Below are 22249 nucleotides of genomic sequence, written 5' to 3' on the forward strand. Positions count from 1 at the left end.
TGAAGAAGGAAAGGGGCAAAACCAGGCTCATCAGTGATGAGTGATGGGATGATTTGCCAGAACTTGAGGAGAGGAGTGCTAATGGGATCTCTCAATGTGCTTCACCAGGCACTGGCTAAACTGCACCACACCTGAAATGTTTCTACACTAATGCAGACACCATGAGGAGCAAATGAGGAGCTGAAGGCTTTGGCCTAGTCCCAGAGATTTGACATCACTGGCATAATTGAAAACTGGTGGGATGAGGCCTGTGACTGGAATGCCCTGTTGGAGGGTTCCAGGCTCTTCAGGAGGGACAGGCAGGGCAGAAGAGGCAGGCAGTGGTACTTCAGGTAACAGAAGGGATAGTAGAATGTATGGAGATCACAGCTGGCAATGGCACAGTTGAGAGCCTCTGGGTAAGAATCAAGAAGCAAACAAATAATGTGGATGTCATCATGGGAGTCTCTAATGGACCTCCCAGCCAGGACAATGGCAATGACAAATTATTCTGAGGAACAAAGTGTCATTTTCAAGTCAACTTCCTTTGTCCTTATGGGAACTTCAACTTGCCAGGAATCAATTGGGAGCATCACACAGCTGGTACAACCCAGGCCAGAAAATTCCTAAAAAACCTGGATGATTTGAAACAGGTCCTAAGTGAGCCAACTCAGAAAGGCACCCTCCTTGATTTGCTGCTTGTCAGCAGAGAGGATCTCACAAACCAAGTGGAGACTGGTGACCACAAAGTGATGAAGTTTGAAATCTCTGGTGACATGAGGAAAAGCACCAGCAAAACCTCAACTCTAGACTTCAGGATGCTCACATTACTAGTAAGTAAAATCTCCTGGGACAATGTCTTTGCAGGTGCTGGGGTCCATCAGTGCTGGTCATTTTTTAAACATCACCCCCTAATGGCACAACAACATACAATTCCCAAATGTTGGAAGTCAAGCAGGGGAGGCAGAGGGCCAGCTTGCCTGAACAGTAATATCTTGGAAATAAGGCAAAAAAATGAAGGTGCATACCCAGCAGAAGCAAGGTCAAGTGACACAGAGGAACACAGAGATGCTGCTTGCCACTGAAGGGGCCTGATGGGATTAATCTAAGAATCTTCAAAGAGCTGGCTGATGTCATCACAGAACCTCTCTTGCATAATTTTTGAGCAGTCTTGGGAATGCAGAGAGGTCCCAGCTGACTGGAAGCTGGTGCATGTTGTCCTCATTTTCCAGAAGGGCAAGGAGGACCCTGGAAACTACAGGCCTGTCAGTCTCACTCCAGTGCCAGGTAAAGTTACTGAGATTATTCAGGGAGGTATTGAAAAACTCCTGACAGACAACACAGTCACTCACTGGTCATAGCCAGCACAGCTCCACCAAGGGGAAGTCCTGCTTATCAAACCTGATTTCCTTTTATGACAATGTAGCCTACATAATTGATACAGGAAAGCCAGTAGATGTAACCTTTTTGGATTTCAGTAAAGTTTTTGATACTCTCTCTCTCAAGAGTTGTTCTGGACAAAATGTCAAGCACACAGCTGGATAAACACATCATGGGATGGGTGAGCAACTGGCCCACACGTCAGATACAAAGGGTTGACATCAGAATGGGGACCTGTCACTAGATGGGTTCCACAGGGCTCCATCCTTGGCCCTGCTCTTCAAATTCATAAATGTCTTGGATGCAGGACTGGAAAGGATACTAAAGTTTGTCTGCAAATAAGTTTGCAGACAAAAACTGCCCTCAAAGCAGAACCTCTGATGATCTTACACCTTAACTTTCTGGAGAACTCCATCTGCTCCACGGTGCTACTCAACAAGGGATGGATCACCTTCCTGCAGACACCAGTTGAGAAGGCCATCCCTCACCTCATTTTGCCACAATTAACAGGATCTAGTGGCATCCTCAACCAATTTTTAATATTATTATTTTCAAACCAATTTTCCTGCAGAAAATTTGGGGGAAGTTTTCTCATTTGACTCACTTGCTAGAACTGGGGAGGAGGGGGCTGTGTTGTCATCCTTACTAGCCCACATACTGGAGCCTGAAGGGCCTGGCCCTTAAGGCCCCTCTTCCAAATCCCACCATGCCTACCAGCAGCCTAGCAGGCTTTTCTCTTTAACTTAAGACAAAATGTACAGTAAAAGATGTTCACTGCAGATGCCAAACAAGTGACTGCTCCATTGTGAAGTTTTCAGAAAGGAAGACTCCTGATCTTTGTCTGGTAGGTCTGACTTGTCTCCATAAAAGATACATGACACTGCTGTGCCAGTTGAAACATTCTACAAACACACTGCCAATATTCAGGATAACCAAAATACTAACAGAAACCAATGAAAAAATGATGAAATTGACGTTATTAATGTTGAGACTATTAGCTCAAATTAACATAGTATTTTTAAACTATGTGGCAGTCATGAAAACCTGTGTTCCAGAACCCTTGTGCTCTGGGGCTTCCCAGCTCCAACAGACATTTTGCAGGTATAACAGTCAACACAGAGATCAAATTGTACCATATACACCATCATTTTTAACTTGAGTGTCCCTTAAGGGTCTTCACATAGCTCTGAAGACAGTTCATTCATCAGAGGAAAGAGACAAGCAGACTTGTCTTTAAACAAGGTGAAGAAATATTGTTTTCACAAATGTTTTCACATTTTTTTTAAATTTAGACTGAACAGTAATTTTTTTTTTTTGTAAACTCTGGAAGATTTATGGAGATATTAACAAGAATTTTAAAAAAGCAAAACGACAATACAAGGTGAACAGACCATAACTTTATTGGAGATATACTCAGCTACAATTATTACAAAAAACTATTAAAGGTAATTGTGATCCATAAGGTGCAGATTGCAAACTTCTGCAGCATGATTACAGTATGAATGAATTACATTTTATGTCCCTTAAAGACAGCTGCAGCATGTGATGGTAAATATTTTATTGTCCATCAAATTATATTTGTTATTCTTTCTACTTGATTTTAACCATCTTTTCAGTCACACTATTTACAATAAAAATGCCTGCAATTTCCAATTATTGTTCACAAACATTTTTCTCGCCAACTTGCTGCTGCAGTAAATTCTGAGTGCATCTACAAAGCAATTAAAGTAGTCTGTGGTTGCCATTCAAATAAAAGAGGGAAAACCCCAAGGATTTTATTGGATGAAATTTATTTTTAAGAATTGTAGTTAGCTTTGACAGAAGTTAATTTTAACTGCTAGTGGAGTATACTACAATGACCTCTAGATATTTGCTAACATAATTCATATAGAGTTACAGCTGATATTTAGATTACATTTGATGGTCATGAACTGTAGTGTTTAAAGTTTAAAATCTAATATGAAAGTAAAGAAATTAACTTCTTGAATATTAGAGCAATTGAAAAAGGATCAATGTCAGTAATTAAGTACCGAAAATCAAAATGCTTCTTGCTTCATTCATATAAAAAATAGAGAGATTTCCATGAGAATGTGTTCATGGGGAACCCCATCCAAAACAAACCCAGAATACTGTCAGAGTCAAGTGCAGTATCACAGCAGACCACAATGCTATTTGTCATTTTTGGACTGCATGTGCTGCTGTGACCGGGATACAAAGAGTTCATGTTCTGTACAGATAAATGCATAGAATAGGTAGCATATGTTATGTCATATGCAGTAACATAAACCCCCCACATTTTCCAGTTGATGGTTCTGTATCTGCTCACAAGGAGGAAAAAATGAAACTCTGAAACATACATACAAGCACAAAATCTTCAGATATGTAAATGAATGCAGTTCCATTGACTAAAATGATAAACATCAATTTGCACCAGCTGAGGATCCAGCACCTCATCCCTGGGCCACCACTCTATTCCCCCCCAGCACTGAAACTGGTTCTTGTTCAAGTTCTGCACTCGGCAGTTGCAACACACTACTGTGTAATGAGACTTAAAAATACTAGGCTTTTTTTTTTTTGTATGGACTTTAGCAGCATCAAGCTGAACAAACACTTCAGAAGTCACTACTGAGCACTGAATATTCAGACTGGACAGATTTAGTTGAGGTTGACCAAATTACTAGGGGCTGTCTTCTCCCAAAAATTACATTTTATGTGTAAAATGTTGGTTTGTTCAGAGATAATTACTGGAGTGTCAGTCAGAGGTCATTCTAATTTTAATTACTTCACATAACAGTAAAATGATGCAGTAGAAAAATAATAGCTTTAAAATACAATCAAGAGTTGTTGCACATCTTTGTTGTATTTTTTTCCACGTACAGTAAAAATGCCACAGACGTTACAAATGACCTATTTCAGTTGTGCAAGTAAATGACACATTGCAGGCATTAAAAACTATCTTTTTCAAAGTCATTAAATCAGAACAGCAGCAAGGCCAAACCACATTTTTCCTCTCTGTTAAGCATTTTTTCCTTGAAATGAGGTAAAGCATGGTACCAAGTGCAATGCTTATTTGTGCTACATGAACAGAACAGCGCAAAAAAAAGCCATAAAAATAAAAACGCAGCATAGTTAGGAGGACTGTTTAAAGTACAGTATAACAGGACTTAGATAAAAAACCCCAAGGTTCATGCCAATTAACCCCCACACCATTTATGATGAGCCCGTGTGGTTGCTTTTGAAGATGGGCTGCAACAGTCCGCTTACACTTGTGCTTATAGCATGTCAAGTGATTTCTACCCCAGCCTTCAAATGATCAGATTTAGGTCTTTAATAGCGTACACTGTCCAGTATCAAAATCATATCAACTGTAGGGTAAAACACACAGATGTGGAACATGGAAACTAATATGGATTTTCTGCCTCAAAGGATAAAAAGTATTTCAATGAGGTCACACTGGAAAAAATCGCGGCATTTAAAACGCATTTAAAAATGCATCAGCAGCAGCAGCAACTAGTTTATAGTCAGCCACTACACATTTCAGATGTCCAATTCATACGCTTTATCTAGTAACAAAGTGATCATTAAACTGTTCTGAAACACAGAGTAGGTTCAGCTGATTTTGTCTGCACCCAAACACTCCATAACCACTTCACTGCTAACAGTTACCTGAAACCCCTGAGAATCTATAACCTTGTAACAATCAGTAAGAATTTTAGGCATTCAAAGAATAACTGAAATTTTAGCTTTTCATAATGCAACTAAAACTACTTAAGACTTTCTAGATGGTCTGATTTAATCTGCTGATTGATGTGAGGCCAGAAACACAGAATTGTTGACACGAGTAATCATGTATTTTCATTAAGAAAATTCAGTCCTACTACAAAGAGCAAGCTACAGCTTAAATCAGTGACCTTTTTTAAACAGCTAACGCAAAGCAATTTACATTTGGGAATTTGGACTGCATGTTTTTATTGTTCCATATCACCATATCATCTACTTGCTGTTCTTATACCTCCTTTTATGACTGAAGTACCAAATACTAGACTTTTTTATAAGCTAGTATTTTAATTCTTGGTTTGACTCCTGTAACAAGCAGCTTTCAAATACAAGAACAGTCCTTTTCACAGACTGAGAAGTGACTGAGATAGCAAATATATGAACTTTTGAAAACTGTATTTCAGAAAAGCTTAATGTCTGCCCCTTGTCACTAAGGCATTTACTTTATTTTTTTGTTAAGAAAGCAAGAGCTGACAGTTTTTGTTTTGTTTTAGTGTGCATTTGTGAGGAAAGGAATAGGGTTTAAAAGCAGGAAATACAGTATTTGTTTGTAATTTAGTTCATAAGACACAGCATCAAGTTCAAACTATTGTGCTGGAAAACGTTAAAACACCTTGCTCTGCTTTCTCAAACTTCAAGCATAATTAACAGGGCAAAATTGCAGCAAACCTCTACTGATACTGGTGGGAATACAAGACCCACAGCTTTTTTTAAAAGGTAAATTAAGAGGTATTATAGTTACAGTGCAAAAAATTAAAATTTCAAGCATAATATATAAACATAGCACCAAAACAGAAAAAAACCCAATGCATGCAAAAATAAAAAGGAAAAGAAGAGAAAAAAAGAACTGAGGTATTTAAGTGAAGAGTGCCTAAAAAAATCTAATTAAAGAAGTATAGGCAAAGCCTAAAAAATACAAGTATGATTTCCCCCTACGCTCCCAGTAGACCAAAACATCAATGAGCTAGTTTCTCTAAATTAAGGACCTAAATCACAGATGTATCAAAAGTACGGCAGTTATATCTCAAACATCAACTTTCATGTTATTTAACAGCACAGCTTTGGTAGATGAAATATGCATGCAATTCTGAAAAGTACAGTAAGAAATTTACGTGGAAATATCTCTAAGTGTAAAGGTGCTCTGTTTGTTAAATACGTAACCAATTGACTATAAAATCTGCAGCATATCTTAGGTGTGATATGTCTAAGGTTGTTTTGTTAGTGACAGTTTGCACTGTGCAAGTATTTGTTGCTGTTTCCAGTATTGGAACTATCTAGCTTGCAGGTTTATGTAAAATTGGAATTTTAGCCAAAGACCATATTTTGTTTATGGTATAAAAAAAACTGTAGACTAACCACCTCCTCAGAATTGTTAAAAATAACCTAATTACATATATATGAATATAATTTCTATTATAATCCTGTAATAAGTCACAGCTATAGTAATGAGTTGTACTGTAAATATAGAGCTGTATCATTGTAAAATGCATAAGAAAATGAAGGGAATGTAAAACAGTTTGTTCCAAAAAAGATCAGAAATTAAAGATTATTAATGAGGGTTTATTTATTTTTAAGGCAAGAACCTTTTTTTATGCAAGACTGTGTGGCATAAGGAAACCGAAGTTTCACTCTACCAGTATGCCAGCCATTTCAATTAAAATCTGTCCCTAACAAATAAGTGCAATAATGATTGGGAATGCCATCTTAATGTAAAAAGATGACATGGAGAGAAAAAAAAAAAAGAAAATAAAAAGGAGAATACTGGCACACTTAATCTTTCTTATACCCAATCATCCAGTACAGTTTATCAACTGCTTTATGACTGGCACTAGTGCACAGATTGAAGAATTCCAAGATTACTATATATATAAATCTAGCAACTGCATTAGGCATAAGCTCCCTGGCCTTCTAATACTAAGCAAAGCTGTACTGACAAGAAAAGTAAACCAAAAAGACCTGACAACAATTATTCTGAACACTTGCTAAATGTCATCATTAAAGCACTCTCGTGATTAAACAAAGCAGAAGTGAGGAAAGAAGACAAGATTGTGTTTGCGCAAAAAACTATAACTACAATTAGTTCCAAAATTTTATACATGTTAAATGTTTTGTTATCTATTCTGTTATCAAACAAACTTTAAATTCTGGCTTCCAATTTGTTCCTCTCAACATCAACTTTTAAAAATTTGCTTTATTTGTATGTTATTTTTTTCCCCATTTCATTTATTTTTAAGAGGAGTCTCAGCTGTTTGGGACCTGAGGTTGATTTGCTTTGAGGCTTCGTAGTGCTCTTCTCGCAGCTGCAGATTTGGCAATCCTGTAGCTTCTGCCAACACCTTTAAACTTTCCCTTTCCTACAACTTCCACTGTAACTCTGACCTTCCCATCGTAAGTTCTTTCCGCAGGACTGCAAAAATATACACAAGAATTACTTACTGCCAAGGCAAGGTAATGTGAAATTAGAGACCTACATTCTTTTGCTACAGAAGTTAAAGCAGTAAAATTAAACAGCAATCATGACATTTCTCAGAAAGCTATGTAAGGAAAAAAAAAATAAAGAATAGTGCACACAATGATGATTAGGTTAGCTGCTTAGTGCAAAAGAAATTACAAGCACTTTGTGACATTTAAAAATTCTCTATAGTTCATGGAAGCACAATTTAGAAACACTTTCTGTCAGTGTGTATGGAAGAAAGCATATTCTTACCTAAATTTGGCTGTCTCTGGCTCCATTTCCAGCAGCTCTCGCACTGGGGAACGGGGCACATTAGCAGAAAATTTTTCTATTTGATAAAAAAAGTGAAAAACAAAGATTAGCTTTGTTCTTTTCATAGCAGATGGCACTTTATTAGTAGTAATTTTATGAAAGGGCAATACCTATTAGTGGCCTCATCATTGGATAGTACACTTGCCAAACCATTTCCAAAGACATTCCACTATCCATATAAATGGCACCAGCAAGGGACTCAAATATATCCCCCATGGCCTTTGGTACTTCAATGTCTTCCTCTTTTTCTTCATCTTCTTCAGATCTTCTGAGCTGTTGGCAATTAAAGAAAAGACAAGGGTGGGAGGGAGAGGGAAGGGGAGGGGGAAAGAGAGAAACGATTGCTTTACTTACAGTAAAACAGAGATCTTCAGAAATGTAAGCTCTCCTACATCCTATATCCTGTGATGCTTCCTTTAAGTTTCTAATTGACAACCTTCCACAGCAAAACTGTTGCTTTATTCCCAAGTGAAACCAAGCTGCTGCTTATATCATTTTTCAAATATGGAAAAAAAAATCCCAAACATCAATGTGTACAGGATACTTTCATACTCTGCGAATTCCTTCTGTGATAATTCTGTAGGATTTCACCATGGGTCTGCTCTTCCCAATCAGAACCAGACTTCTGCCAGTTAATACTAGAAAGCTACCCATAACAAAGGAAGAGTTAACACATCATATATCTCCCAAAAAGAGACTTTCAAAATCTCTTTAAGTCCAGTCTCTGGATGAAAGTTGCATGTACCTCTCCTTACCTTATTTACCCCTGAAAACAAGCATGAAACAAGCACTAGTAAAATAAGACATTAATAAGTGAAAAACACCACCACCAGACTGAGCTAAAAGACACATTTAGGTGTTTAATGCCACAGGCAGCGTTTTCTTCTATGCTACCAATTTAAGACAATAATCTATTCTCATTATCAAAAATAAACTTTCAGTGTATGTCTTAAAGGTCTTGAGCTAATCAATTCCTTTACTAAAACATTTTCAACATATGTAATATACATTTGCCTAACTATAAACAAAGTAACTTGAAAACAAAGATTTTGACCATTATGCTACTCTGCCTGAAGAGAAATAAGTTTCTGTCAGTCTTCTCCCCAGCAGCTACACTCTCACTCAGTCTGGGGCTTAAAATCCAATTCAGTTCTCTTCAGAGTGACCATAATACTTCATAAATGTGTTCCACCCAATATTTCTACCTGAAATAAATCAAAGAAGTAGTCAGACCTGACGCATACAGCAATACAAACGGGAATTTTGATGTTAAAAACCAAGTCCAACTGTTTTGAATAGGGCACTTCATACCAAGTGTAAACTGAAGCACTTTTGCATTATACTGAAATAACAGAAGAAGAGAAAAACTAAGAGCTGTAAGGCAAGGGACAGATGTTTCATGAGTGAGATTTGAAAAAACAGAAAAGCAGATGACGTGGAGATACACATGGAAACCAGTCTAGCTGGCATGAACTGCAGAAACAAAGAGTCTTACATTAAACGATGAAATAAGAGTTTCAGTAATTCAGTGCCAGACCAAGATAGGGAGCAGGCGGAGGGAGAGTGAAACAAGGATTTTATTTGAAACAGCTATTACACAATTTGGTTGCAACTTTGGTGAAAGTTTCTTTGTGCATACTTGCAAGAACTGAAGAAAGCAAAAAAAACAACACAGGAAGCTCTGAAAATAGGTTCCTAGCCTATTCACTCATATTGTGGAGAAAACAAGAGAGATAAGAGTTTAATCTCCTAATGTAAAGTAATTTATATTACCTGAACTTCAGTGGCATATTTCTTATTCCATGTTTTATGAATTTTTCCATTAAAACATGGTTTTCACTTTGCAACAGCGTGCAATGGATGTGAACGTGTATCTGACTGAAATATTTTGATTACTTAAGTTTTAAATTGTCTATCAGGAAAAAAACCCTACTAAATACAAAAATAACATGCTTACTTAGTGCTGGCATGTTGTCAGACAGAATACTTTTTAAAAGATTGGTCAGTTTTTCAGAAGACAAATTATTATGGACACCTATTATGTAACACTTTTAAAGCAGGATAATGAGTAGTCCCTGTCTTCCAGATCTTGATTAGAACTTGACTCACAAGGTCCTTGTTCTCACAGATTTCCTAACCATTTTATGTAGATGAATTACTTTTACCACATTCTCCCAAAAATAGAAGTTCATTATCATCGGCTTTCCTGCACAGCACAAAATATGACCTGTGTTTGCAGGTCTTCAGTGAAACTATTTTTCAATGGCTCACTTGAAAGATGCCTATAATGTTTCCCTGGCTAGCAGAATGCCTTTAGGAGCATGGCAGACATATTTGAATATAGTGCAGCAACATCTCCTCCAGTAGAAATCATAAGAAAACCAGCAGAAATCTCCTGTCAGTGTACTGCATTTAACAATGCCAGTTTTGTTCATGGTGTTGTAGGGATGCCCTACCCTGAGTCAGCACTACTTGATTTAGCAACTCTTCACCACAATTTCATGTTGTAGTAGTGCTTCCTATCAGCTGGTGAAAGCAGCAAGCTAAGTGTGTGCCCCACATTGTTCTAACAACACAAGAGCAAAAACAACAACTAAAATGAAGTGCCACAGAAAAACCTAGAGGCAAATGGCTTTCAATTAATTAACTGCTGTAAATGCTAATTGATTTTATACTTTCTGAAGGCTGTATTTTACTTTGCAGATTGCATCCTTTCACTACTGGGACCCTGCCTGTTTGGCTGCTGTATGCATAAAACATTACAAAAATGTTAAGAAATCCAGTGACATGCTTCAAATCAGATACTGAACATATTTCTTCTACTTCCACTAACCTCAGAATCCATTCCTTGCATTTCATTCTTTTCCATTTGAAACTGCACAAAGTCATCAATAACATGAAACAGTTCAGGAGAGACAGCTTTGAAGTACTTGTGGTAGTCATACTTTACAGCTAATGATGCAAAAATGGTATTATTGACTAGAGCAGATCGCAGGTCAGTAAGAACTCCTGGAGAGTGTTGCCGTGGGTCTTCATAAAGGTGCTTGGTTATGAGGTAGTCCAAAATTGCATCTCCCAGGAATTCTAAGCGCTGGTAACAATCTTAAAGCATTGGAAATAAAAGAATGTACAACACCACAATTAAGTTTAACACACGCATTTTTTTCAGGCTTTCTGGATTAGCAGTTTGGTAGAGTGCCATGTAAATTCCACAAACTAACCAATGGTCAGAGAAGACAATCTGTTTTTTAAAAGAAGTATCCTTGTGTTTAAAGAGATTCCTAATAAAATACTAAAAAAAAAAAATCAGGAAAAGCAGGAGCTATATTTAATAGTAAAGAAAATTTTGAACAAAATGTTAATTTGGTAGGCTAGAAAAACAGCTGTGTTTATAATCAATTAATGTTTTTACTCAAGATCCTCACGTGCTGAGAAACATCAAAAAGTAAATTTAAGAGATTCTGCCAGCAGGCTGATCTGAACACTGTAACAGTTAAAACTTAAAAAAAAAATTAAAATGTAAACCCAATTAATATAAATTAATTAATTTATAAATAATTAATTTATATTAATTAATTAATTAATTAATATAAAAATCAATGTATTAAGAGCAGGGGAACATAAAATCTGAGTTTTTGGTCTGATTTGCCACACATTAAGACACCTTCAAAAAAGATCCCTTTTTAGGATATGTCTTTTAAACTGGAAATTGAAATTGTCAAGCCTTTGCTTTTTTGACAGCTGACAGGGGCCATGGGAACAGAGAGCAAAGAACATCTATTTTTAAAACACAAACAAAAGCAAAAACCCTCTTGAATGCAAAAACAGGTAGGTAGGTTGAAAAGGAAGAAGACAAACTACTAAAGAAGTTACCATGAGAATGAACTGACTAGCATTATGTTGCTTTTATAGCAGCTGAACCTATGACACTGCCAGATCTCAGCTGCTAGCTATGACTTAAAAAGTTCCAGGTAACAGCTATTCACAGTTGTCTCACTTGGTAAACAGAAATGAAATCAGAAGTTTTCCTACAGTTTCACCAATGTAATTTTAACTGGACACTATGCCTCAAGGTTTCTGATAGTGTATATAATTTATTACGTATGTCTAAAAATAAATAAATAATTTACTTTCAATACATTTTGTGAAATATTTGTAAAAAGTAAATACATATGTGGGTAATATCCCCTACATCAAAAACCCAAAGGAGCGCTTCTGTGTTTTGTCAGAATTGTTTCTCAATGCAGTAGCATTTAAAAATTACTTATTTCTTTAATGAAAGCAGAGCTTTCTCACTCTTTGGAATAAGGGTCCAATTCACTATGGGAAAAATTCAGACTGCTGACTGCAAAGAAATTTGCCAGTCACTACAAATAGGGTTGGAATTTTACCATGGTTTGCTTTTGATTGCATATTATTGTAGAAAAATGCATGCAGGTTTTAGAATGAACAAATATTACATCAATTAGTATAAGCAAGAGCAATTAAAGATCACAGAAATACAAATTTCTACTGCTGTAAAATTTTTATGAGATCATGTACAGAAACATTAAACGTTAATCTGAAACTAATATTTAGTCTGATTTAGACAAATTACTTCAAACTTTGACTTTAAATATTTACTCAATAAAATGCCTAGACTTAAATTAAGACTTTGAATTCACAGCTTCAAAGGGAAGTCTCCACATTCTGCACTCCTACAGATTAATCAGCTAATAAAAGCTGTAGTCTACAGTTCATCTTCAGAAGTACGAAGTGTAACATTCCTGGGATTCAATTACAGAACAAATTTGCTAAATATATTTGGAAAATATTACTGCTATTTCCTGAAGTACATGGCAATTTTCCAGAGTCCTACAAGAATTTATTTCCATTAAATGAGGATCTAATGTCAGTCATACACAGCTAGTGATAGAGCATTTATCACTGATGCTGTTTCTCAAAACTTGATGAGGCCTCAGTAAATATACTTTATCTGCATCAAGTCAAAATATGAATAATCACTGAGATACAAATTGAACAAGTATCCCCCTCTAAACAGTAAGCAAAGTACTATTTTTAAGACACTGTATTCCAAGACTATTGTAACATGTGATGTCTAAAAAAAGTCTATACATGAGAACACAAAATACTACTTCTCTTGCTTTTGCAATATGGAGAAAAAACTATAGAGCTTTTTGAAAACAACTTACCAGTAATGGTATTATAATGGTAAGAGGCATGAGTAAATGCCTGAAGAAGATAAGCCTTGTTCTTAAAACTGTAATTTATTTTCTTCTCAAAGTTTTCAAAACCAGAAATAAGGTGATTCAGGGTTTTTTCAGCATCTGGGTGATCAAACATACACCTTGGTGGAATCTTCAAACAGCCATACTCCAGGTCTTTACACAGAGAAGGCTCTGAGTTAACTACAGAAGCAGCAACAGAATTTGGTGAAAGATTTTTCTGCTCACTGTTACAGTTCTCTCTGGTAGCACACAGAGTGCCTTCCCAATCAGTCTTTTTAATTACTGGGAGCACCTTCAGCCCCAATGAACACAGGAAAAGCTGAGCAGCTCTTTCACCACAGCTGGTCAGATAGCAGCCCAACAGGGCCTCCACACAGTCTGCAATGCTCTTGTCAGCAATACACTGCTCTGTATGCAAGTCATAGGAGATGGACTGCTTTCCTGCATCCACACCACAGTTTTCTTCTGATGGATTCCAGAAGCCCACTACAAAATCATCCTCTTCAACAGCCTTGCTAGGATCCAGATAGCACATAGCATCCCAAGAGCTATAGTCAAAATCATCAAAATCTGATGAACACTGAACATTACCCATGGATGACTTTTTGGGTGCTTTCCATTCATAGTTTGAATCAGTGGTTGAAAAGTGTGAGAGTGAAATTTTCTTCACGAAAGCCCCTGATCCCATTAACATATTATCAATGAATTTGATATGCTCCTGATCATACTCCAGAAAATCATCTTCAAAGTCTGTTTCTTCCTTGGGCAACCTCCACATTAGGTCTTCATTCACTTCATCATCATTATAATCATCAAGTTTACCATTAGCCAACATGTTTTCCTTTGTCTATGAAAGAACACAAAAAAAGAGGGTGAAGAGGAAAATGAGACACTTTTACTGCAGAAAGATCAGAAAAGCAGGATTTGAGAAGTATATCCTAATAATAATACTGCTTTTTTTATGTTCCTAAGTACATTGTCTGATCAGATGCACAATACAACTTCAACTTCCACAAGGACTGGAATAATTGTCCTGGAATAACAAACTCTGTGTTACAAACCTATAACAGTCTGTGTTCTACACACAGCACATGCTGCATTTCATAAGAACCTGTGCTTGTACTTGAATGTGAGGGACACACAATGAATTTTATATCCACTAAACATTATACACTTGCACACCAAAGTAAACAATGGAAAATTCTAAATTAACAAATTTTAGGAAGCATAAGAAAGTTCGGGATGCATCCTTCTCAAGCTGCTAAGTAAGGCTATTACAAATGATGAATCAATGCAATTTTGAAGATTTTTTTTCTACATCCTTTCTACAGAGAAAATAAATTCAGTGGGGTTTTCTTCAGTTTTTTGGGTTTTGTTTACAGGCTATACTTCTAGCCCTAACTAATAAAAGAGAAGGCAAAAATTGTTACCAATTTTCTAATATTTACACATACACCCACAAGAGCAAAATTAATGACATCTTATGTCTTTTCCCTCCTCATAATGAACAAATTGGTATGGACTGACATAAATTAAAACATGAACACAAATATTCACAAACTATATAATTCTTTACAATTTGTCATGGCCCCTATCCAGGAAAGCACTTAAACGTGCTTAGCTAAATGCACTAGTAGTCTCCCTAACATCAAAAGGACTATTAACAGGCTCAACACAGCAGCACTGATGTCAGCAGGAATTCTGCCACTGAATTTGATAGGAGCAAGATCAGATTCAAAGCAGTTTCCTGGACTGGGTTCTGAAAGCCAACAACATTTTGAATCAAGTGAAACAGCCTCTATCTGCCCTGAACCTATGGATGTCATATTGCAGGACTCAGTCACTGATTTTGCAAATCTGTGAACCAGATGCTACCACGGGGGATTTTACCCCTTCGGGCAAAATGCACACCCATCCAGAGGTGTGGATGGGTGGCAGCTGTAAGGGGCACTGGACAACTTAAAACTGCCTAAGGATCAAACAGATCTCAGTGTTCCTCCTCATTGGGATGGACCAAGTTTAGTCAGGTTTAGTAATCCAGAGGAGAGGAAAAAAAAGTGGCTATAGAAGTTCTTAGTTCAGACATTCTGCTGGAAGAATTCCTGCTGCTGTAATTCCCTATCTCACACACACAGCAGGGACTTCTGTAACTTAAATTGCTCAGAAAGAGATATGAAAACTGGATTTCAGATAGTTATTTTAGATAGTTGTAGTAATATAAAACTTAAAATAAGATTAATCTAACCAATCCCAGCAAGGACAAGTGCTGCTTTTTTCTTGTTACACACCACCTGTCACATTTACTATTGAAATGAAACAAGTCTCTGAATGAGACACATCTATATGGATGCTCCAAAACAGATTTTGGCATCTGCTTTTACAAAGATGGAACAAATTATAAATTTAAATTTTTACTGTGGTTTCATTCACAAGTTTCTTAAAATGGAATTTTAAATAGCAGGACAGCTACATGAACTATCCTAACATTGTCTGTACATTATTTCTTGTACATTAGAAAAAATTCTAAGAGATAAGGATGAGCAATGGCTAAAGGAAACAGAAAACCATTCTGATCATTAATTCTTTTGTCATTAGCATTTTAAAAAAATCAACTATGAACCCCAGAAGAATGATTTTTTTTCTTAAATAATAACTGACTAATTTTCAGGAAGTTATTGCCAATTAAAAGGTGACGCAAAATACATGTTAAGTGCTTTTTTAATGCTCTTTTGGAAATCAGCCATTTGATAAAATGAATGAAGAAAGATTCTCCCCCTTTATAAAGCTTGATAAATACTAACATTTGACTACTATGTTTTAGTAATAATTTGTCATAATGAGATCCCTATTTTCAGTCATAGACTGTTGCAGAGTGACATCAGTCCATGGGTGGAGAATTAAATTTACATCTAGGAAAGCAAAATATCTACTTGTCACAAACCCCCCACTCCCAATATTTAGTTGTATCACTCTCTGCATTTTTGTCTGAAACTGTATGTTTTATTTACAAATAAACAGTGACTATCACAGTCACCGCTGAAACTTGTGGAAAACTGAAACCTTCTAGAAACCAACAATTAGCTGCAGTCCCAAATGTACTATCTCATTTGCCAGAAAGGTACAGCAGGAAGTCTCTTTGAAATGAAATCTTGGCACAGTACAGAACCACAATAATCAGGTTGTTTTATTCTGCAATAAACATTTATTTGCACAGTACATCCACCTAACAGTACTCTCATGTGCCCTCTGGTGGTTCTATAGCCTGAGTGTGGTCTTCAGAACTGGGAAAAAGAAAGATGTCCTTGCACCTCCTTTCCCCTGAACTCCAAACCAGTCTGAAACACTTCAAGGTCATGTTACCAACTACTGTGATCACTGGTACATCTGAACATGTCCTCCAACTCCTAGAATGTCAGAAACTATTGTCAACCTTTCCTCATTAGGATTTGTCATTGTGAAGCATTTGATAAGACAGTGAGGATGTCAGAGAGAGAGAGAGAGCTTAAGCCAGCACAGTATTTGACCTGAGAAGCAGCTCTCAGTCATGCAAATGGTGTAGCCACCAGCCATCAATATGGAACATTATCTCAAGAGAGTTCTACTCTTCAATCTGCCTCAGCATTATGAAAAACACAAACTCTTTTTCATATATTCTGTAAAGGTGAACTCATTATTAAAAAGCAGACAGTGTTCTGCCTGAACATATTACAGCTAAGGCAGTGTGGTAATACCACTTAAAATTTCCAACAGAAACTTCTGAAAAACTCCTGGGAGCAGGCTAAATATCAGCAAAAAAGCTTTTCTTCTCTGCTTCTCCATTAATATCTACATTCAATACTGGATGATGTGTAATAAATTTCCTTACTTCAGGTTCTGGTTAGAATCAGTTTTCCTCTCATTTTCTTACAGAGAAGTTTTAGAAATTTGGATTTACCTTCTCTTTGCTGAAAACAGCAAAGTAACTGGGGGTGGTGGGATCAGGTAGGGGCAAAAGAATACAGACACACAAAAGATTACTTGTCAACACAGTTAAATAAATTCTTACCATTTCCTCTTTCTCCCACTTGTCAGTATTGCTCTTGTCCTGATTTACTATGTAACCAGGAGGAAGCCAATTGACCGGGGGATCAAAAATCGACACCACCATGCGACTTGGCAGTCCTTTCTTTTTTCCAAGGCGATACAAGTTACAGTTGCTGACCTTTAAGAAGAACATTCTGATAAACCTTTGGACATACATTTACATTAACAGGCTAAAAGGCAAAAGAAGCAAAAAAATGTTACGAGTCAAGCTGGATCTTATATTATTATGCAGTTTCCCCAACTCTCTAAAAGGAGTTCAGCTTTTGTAATGCAGTAGAACCAACTCAAAGCAAGATACACATCGTCCTTTCTTTTTTTTTCTGAGGCCAAGCATAGTAGGTATGACTGTTTCAGTTAAAGAAATTTAATATATTACATTCTCCTCACAAAACAAATTGATTGCTAGTTTTAAAATAATAGTAAATAGAACCTGTACAAGTGTCATTTATTACCAGTATAAATAATCATCATTCAGACTACATTTGGAATGAAAAATTCTTATTTATAGGTAGATTGACCTAAACCTTGGCAGTAGAAAGTGTTAAAACAGTTCCATATAACACTTACTGAGTCATAATCCAGATGTTACTTTAATAGCCTCTAAAATGATTTTAAGTATTTTAAAGGGAAGGGAAAAAAGCATTCTCAGATACAAATATATTTCCTTTTCTTTTTTAACTATCAACCACCGATCTTTTTTTCTCTTTTTAAATGCACTTTACATGTTTTAAACTCTTGAGATTTGAACTTGAATATTCAATCACTTCTTTTATTTGAACAGTGCAACTTATTTAGCCCTCCTTATTTTCCAAGATTAAACTATACAATCATTTCATTTTCAGAGTGATGCATTTTATTAGAGGTCAACAGTGAATGCCTTGGCATTTAATTGAAATTATCACATTCATTTGGAAGAAAGAACAAAACAAACAAAAGTTTTCATGGTGGATTTTTCTAGCAGCAGCAGAACTAAAGACTCTACTCCCTACTGCTTACATTTACTCTAAAATACTTCTAGTTTTATTGCAACAGTTCTGTAAGATTTCTTTGTTGTTTCATTTTTAAGTAAGACACTAAAAACTTCTAGAGAAGTATCTTCTTGAGGAAACAAAGGAAAGTTCAAGTAAGGAAGCAAACTAAGGCTCTGTGCTGCTAATTCAATCCTTCATTCAAGCATTGCTGTTAAAGAGCTTCTACTCAATACAGCTCTAGAAGTTCAGTGCACCAAATGTTCTCACTAACCCAGAACTTTTAGTTTCATTCAATTTGTAATCAGATGGTTCATATTTCAAACTGAACTGCAGAAAACAGTTTCAATCAATTACAGTTATGGCAACATGAAGCCCACAGACCTGAATTTTTAATCCTAATGTGCATATACTCAATGTATAATGAACAAATCTGTGGAGTTAAATCAACCTGCTCCCCTTCAACCTTCCAGCAAAAATGTCATATATATGGCCTGTTACAGCATGCCTTTTACACAGTATGAATGGATTGTTTCTACTCACTTTTTTGCTTCTCATGTATGACAGCCGTCCCTCGTGAGCATCAGGGTAAGTGCAAAACAAGTATGTAGTGATGGCATGCTTTAAAAATGAATCACCAAGCATCTCTAGCCGCTCCAGGTTAAACCCATCACTAGCATTTGAAAGAGTCAAAGCTTGAAGAATGAGACCAGGATTAGGACCGAGAGTTTTTGAGGAGTACCCACTGCAAGGGCTCTTTTCAGAATCTGCTCTGTCTTTTGAAAGATTAATAGCTTTTGAAGTACTGGTGGTCACTGCCATTATGGGGCATCCATCTGAGGTAGATCTGTTAGCATTTCCATCAAGGTATTTATTACTCGGCAGAGTACATTCATTGCTGGGCTTGGGCTGGTTCTCACTGTTGTATAAATTCTGAATGGGATATGAGGTAGTTGGTTGTACAGGTATGTCCTGCCTGCAGTAATTCAGCTGATTTCCTTGGCAAAAGTCTCTGTTAACTAAATCACAATTGCCATTGGCAAGATTTTTATTATAAGAAACACCATTAATTGCTGCAAGTTCTACCGAGACATCAATTTGGAGTTTACTGGGTGACTCATTGAGCAATGTTCTGTAACTCACAGACATTTGGTCATGGTTTTCTGCAGAAGAGGTTCTATTAGCACCTTGATGTGCAGCATTTTCAGGGCCTACAATTGTGCTGTGCTTACAGTAATTTTCATTCTCAACTACAGAGGAGTTAGGAAGAGAGATGAAGGACTTGCTGTCAATAGACTTTTTCCATCCAAAGTCCAAGTTAGGATATCTGTAAAGATAAACAGGAGATTTGTTAACAAAAAATATTAGCAGAAGACAAGAAGACTCTACGTGCACATACATGTTTAAAAAAAGCCACAGCCTTTTGAAAAGAGCAGTGACTGCAACATGTAACTTCATTTCTCACAATCAAATATTTTTAAACTGTGTTTCACTGAAAAGTGCTATGAGTTAAACAAGAGTTGCTAGTTTCATAATCCATGCAGTAATAGTTGTTTCTACCTTGCAAATTAAAGATCATATTGAAAAATATCTATTGAGAAAATACATGCCTGAAATCTGCAGGAAGTGATTTAACCCCTACACCAGCATCAGTGGCTGTTTGAGCTCTTAGTTCCTCTGCTGTCAAAAGGCAGTGCAGGCGGTAAAGAATGCTGGGGAGGCAAACTGCTTTTCTCCATAATGATGCTGGAATAGGATGTATAGCACAGAGCTCAGGAACCAGGATCTGGGAGAGAAGGGGGAAGAAAAGAATATTCCTGGTAAAGGTAGCCATCAAAAAACTATTAAGAGAGTCCACTTGAATTAGATGCTTCTATTTTACCTGTTTATTCTGCAAACTTTCCCACTTTGCTTTCCTCTTCTCAGCACTGCTTAGTGGAAGTGCTTTTCCCTTCTGATTCAAATGGCGAGGAGTCAAAAGATTAAGTCTAAAAACCATGTGAAAATACTGTGGTGTAAGTACATAATTAATGACTAGAACTTTCTAGCCTAAATTTTCTTAAGTTTCTTAGTATTCAACTTCAAAGTGCTGTGAAGTGACAGCACCATTATCTCTGGGAAAAAACAGATTCAATTAATGGTTCTTGTTACACAAGTTAAGTATCTCTCAAGAAAAAAAAAACAAACCAGTAATTATTTTGGAAGACACAAATCCTCAGCTTTATCCCATATTTTAAAGAAAAAAAAAAAGGCAGTTTACTGTCAAACTACAAACATCAGACTCAAAATGATTGTTGTTACCTTGAAGATGTGTGGTCCACATCCAGCAGTGGCTGGTTAAGATTGGTAAGGTCAAGATTATACTTTGTTTTATAATATTCAGCAAAAGTTTCATATTCAGGGGAAGGGAATTTACTGAGTGGAGTAAGATCAGTGTATACATCAGCTACGTAGAATCGATGAGGCTGATCAAAATTTCGGTATCTAAAAAAATAATATTTTGACATTAAAGTAAAGCTTTTGTTAAGTTCTTCATGTTCTAACATAGTCAGGAAATTAACAGTTAAACAGTGCACTTGAGATTTTTGGTTAATGAGGGTTCTTTTTGTTGTAGAAACCACTTATCTAGCTAACTCAAATGCTAAATGAGAAATGTGCTTTAAGACAAAGATGAATAAAGTCAATCTATAATCTGTGAAATTCCCTCTACAAGATAAACATTTAAATTAAGTGGAGGATTTAGGTCTTCAATATATAATACAAAATCAAGCTCTGGACAACAGTAATGCTGAAAATGATAATTTCTTAATTCAGAACACCTAACAATACAGTTTGATAATTTGGCTTTTTAGCATCTGGTCTCCAATGTGATATTCTGCATCAGTAGAATTCCTCTGAGTTCCTCTACATACAAAGACTGTACTACCTCATGTCTAAACTGGCATTTTAACCAAATCATCCCCTAAATAAAGTTAAAATACAAAACTTCAAATACATAACAAGGTCAATTCACAAGCCTTTCAAGGACAGTGAAGTTCTTGCATTACAGGCAGAATATTAAAATTAAAGCTAGACTGTGGCAACATCTTTTTTGTGGATATCCTACTAAAATAAGATTAACTACTGATTTAAAAATCTTTAAATTATTTGAAATGCTACCACATACCTTCAGACTAACAGCATACAGTTCTTTAAAAGCAATTCTGCTGCAGATACTACTAACATGCCCTTATTACAAGTATTTGTATAAATACAATAGGTACACACCTACACTCTGTAGAATACTCACCGTGGAATGATAACTGCATCCTGGTAATCTTCTAACTTGAAAATAAAAGGCATTTCTTTTGTATATTGTGTACTGGGAATGCCTGTACGTGCCTCAGATTTCTCAATGTCTTCCATAAACTTAAAGTCAATGTCCAAAGTGCTGGAGTCATCAACTTAAAAAGGAAAATGCATAACTCAGTATTCTAGGCTGAACTTTTCTGACAAGCTATAAATTTCAAAATTTTTGTTCTTACCAACATTTAGAGGTAGAACACAATAGGCTGAATCAGCTTCTGTAGGTTTGAACTCTAGTGCAGGTTTCTCAAGACGAAGAATATGTGAAAAAATGTACTGGTGGAGTCGTGTTATCAGCTCAAGCATTTGCAGAGACAGAGTAAAACCAGATTTCTTAAGCTCAATGGATATTGTAACCTCTCCAGAGCGAGTATACACAGGAAAGTGAGGAATCTAAACAAGAACAAAATTGAAAGAAATCACAAAAGAGAATCCAAAGTGGGATTCCTTTACAGAGTACTGTCTGTTTAGTGCAGATTCTGAGGTAATGCTTGACTGACCCTACAGCAAATCGGAACAAACAGGATCAGAATTTTGAACTGTGATGATCCTTCAATTACAGATGAGACTCTGAATGTTAAAGAATGACTGAACTGGTTTTCTCAATAGTTCTCCTTGTGTTTTACAGCTCTTTATTAAAGCTAAGCAGAAAAGGAAGTATTTTCTATTATGAAGTAAGAAATTTGAAAACCAGGAATATTCCTGTAACATCATCTTATGTG

The 22249-nt window shown here is 36.3% G+C and overlaps 1 protein-coding gene across 4 annotated transcripts in view; it reads right to left on the reverse strand.

Annotated features, from left to right (window-relative positions):
• Nucleotides 1–2736: 2736 nt before the first annotated feature.
• Nucleotides 2737–22249, reverse strand: part of DICER1 (dicer 1, ribonuclease III) — a 63345-nt gene continuing 43832 nt past the window's right edge. For all 4 annotated transcript variants that reach the window (XM_077180650.1, XM_077180651.1, XM_077180649.1 and 1 more), the window contains 12 exons: nt 21707–21920; nt 21472–21625; nt 20484–20666; nt 20065–20170; nt 19793–19968; nt 18726–19509; nt 17177–17332; nt 13096–13978; nt 10737–11005; nt 8014–8176; nt 7844–7919; nt 2737–7543 (listed from right to left, as the gene is read on the reverse strand). In XM_077180650.1, coding sequence (XP_077036765.1) covers nt 7378–7543; nt 7844–7919; nt 8014–8176; nt 10737–11005; nt 13096–13978; nt 17177–17332; nt 18726–19509; nt 19793–19968; nt 20065–20170; nt 20484–20666; nt 21472–21625; nt 21707–21920 — 3330 coding nt within the window. In that variant the 3' untranslated portion in view covers nt 2737–7377. The remainder of the gene's footprint in view (nt 7544–7843; nt 7920–8013; nt 8177–10736; nt 11006–13095; nt 13979–17176; nt 17333–18725; nt 19510–19792; nt 19969–20064; nt 20171–20483; nt 20667–21471; nt 21626–21706; nt 21921–22249) is intronic.

Source organism: Agelaius phoeniceus, chromosome 6, assembly GCF_051311805.1.
Source record: "Agelaius phoeniceus isolate bAgePho1 chromosome 6, bAgePho1.hap1, whole genome shotgun sequence".
NCBI lineage: Eukaryota > Metazoa > Chordata > Aves > Passeriformes > Icteridae > Agelaius > Agelaius phoeniceus.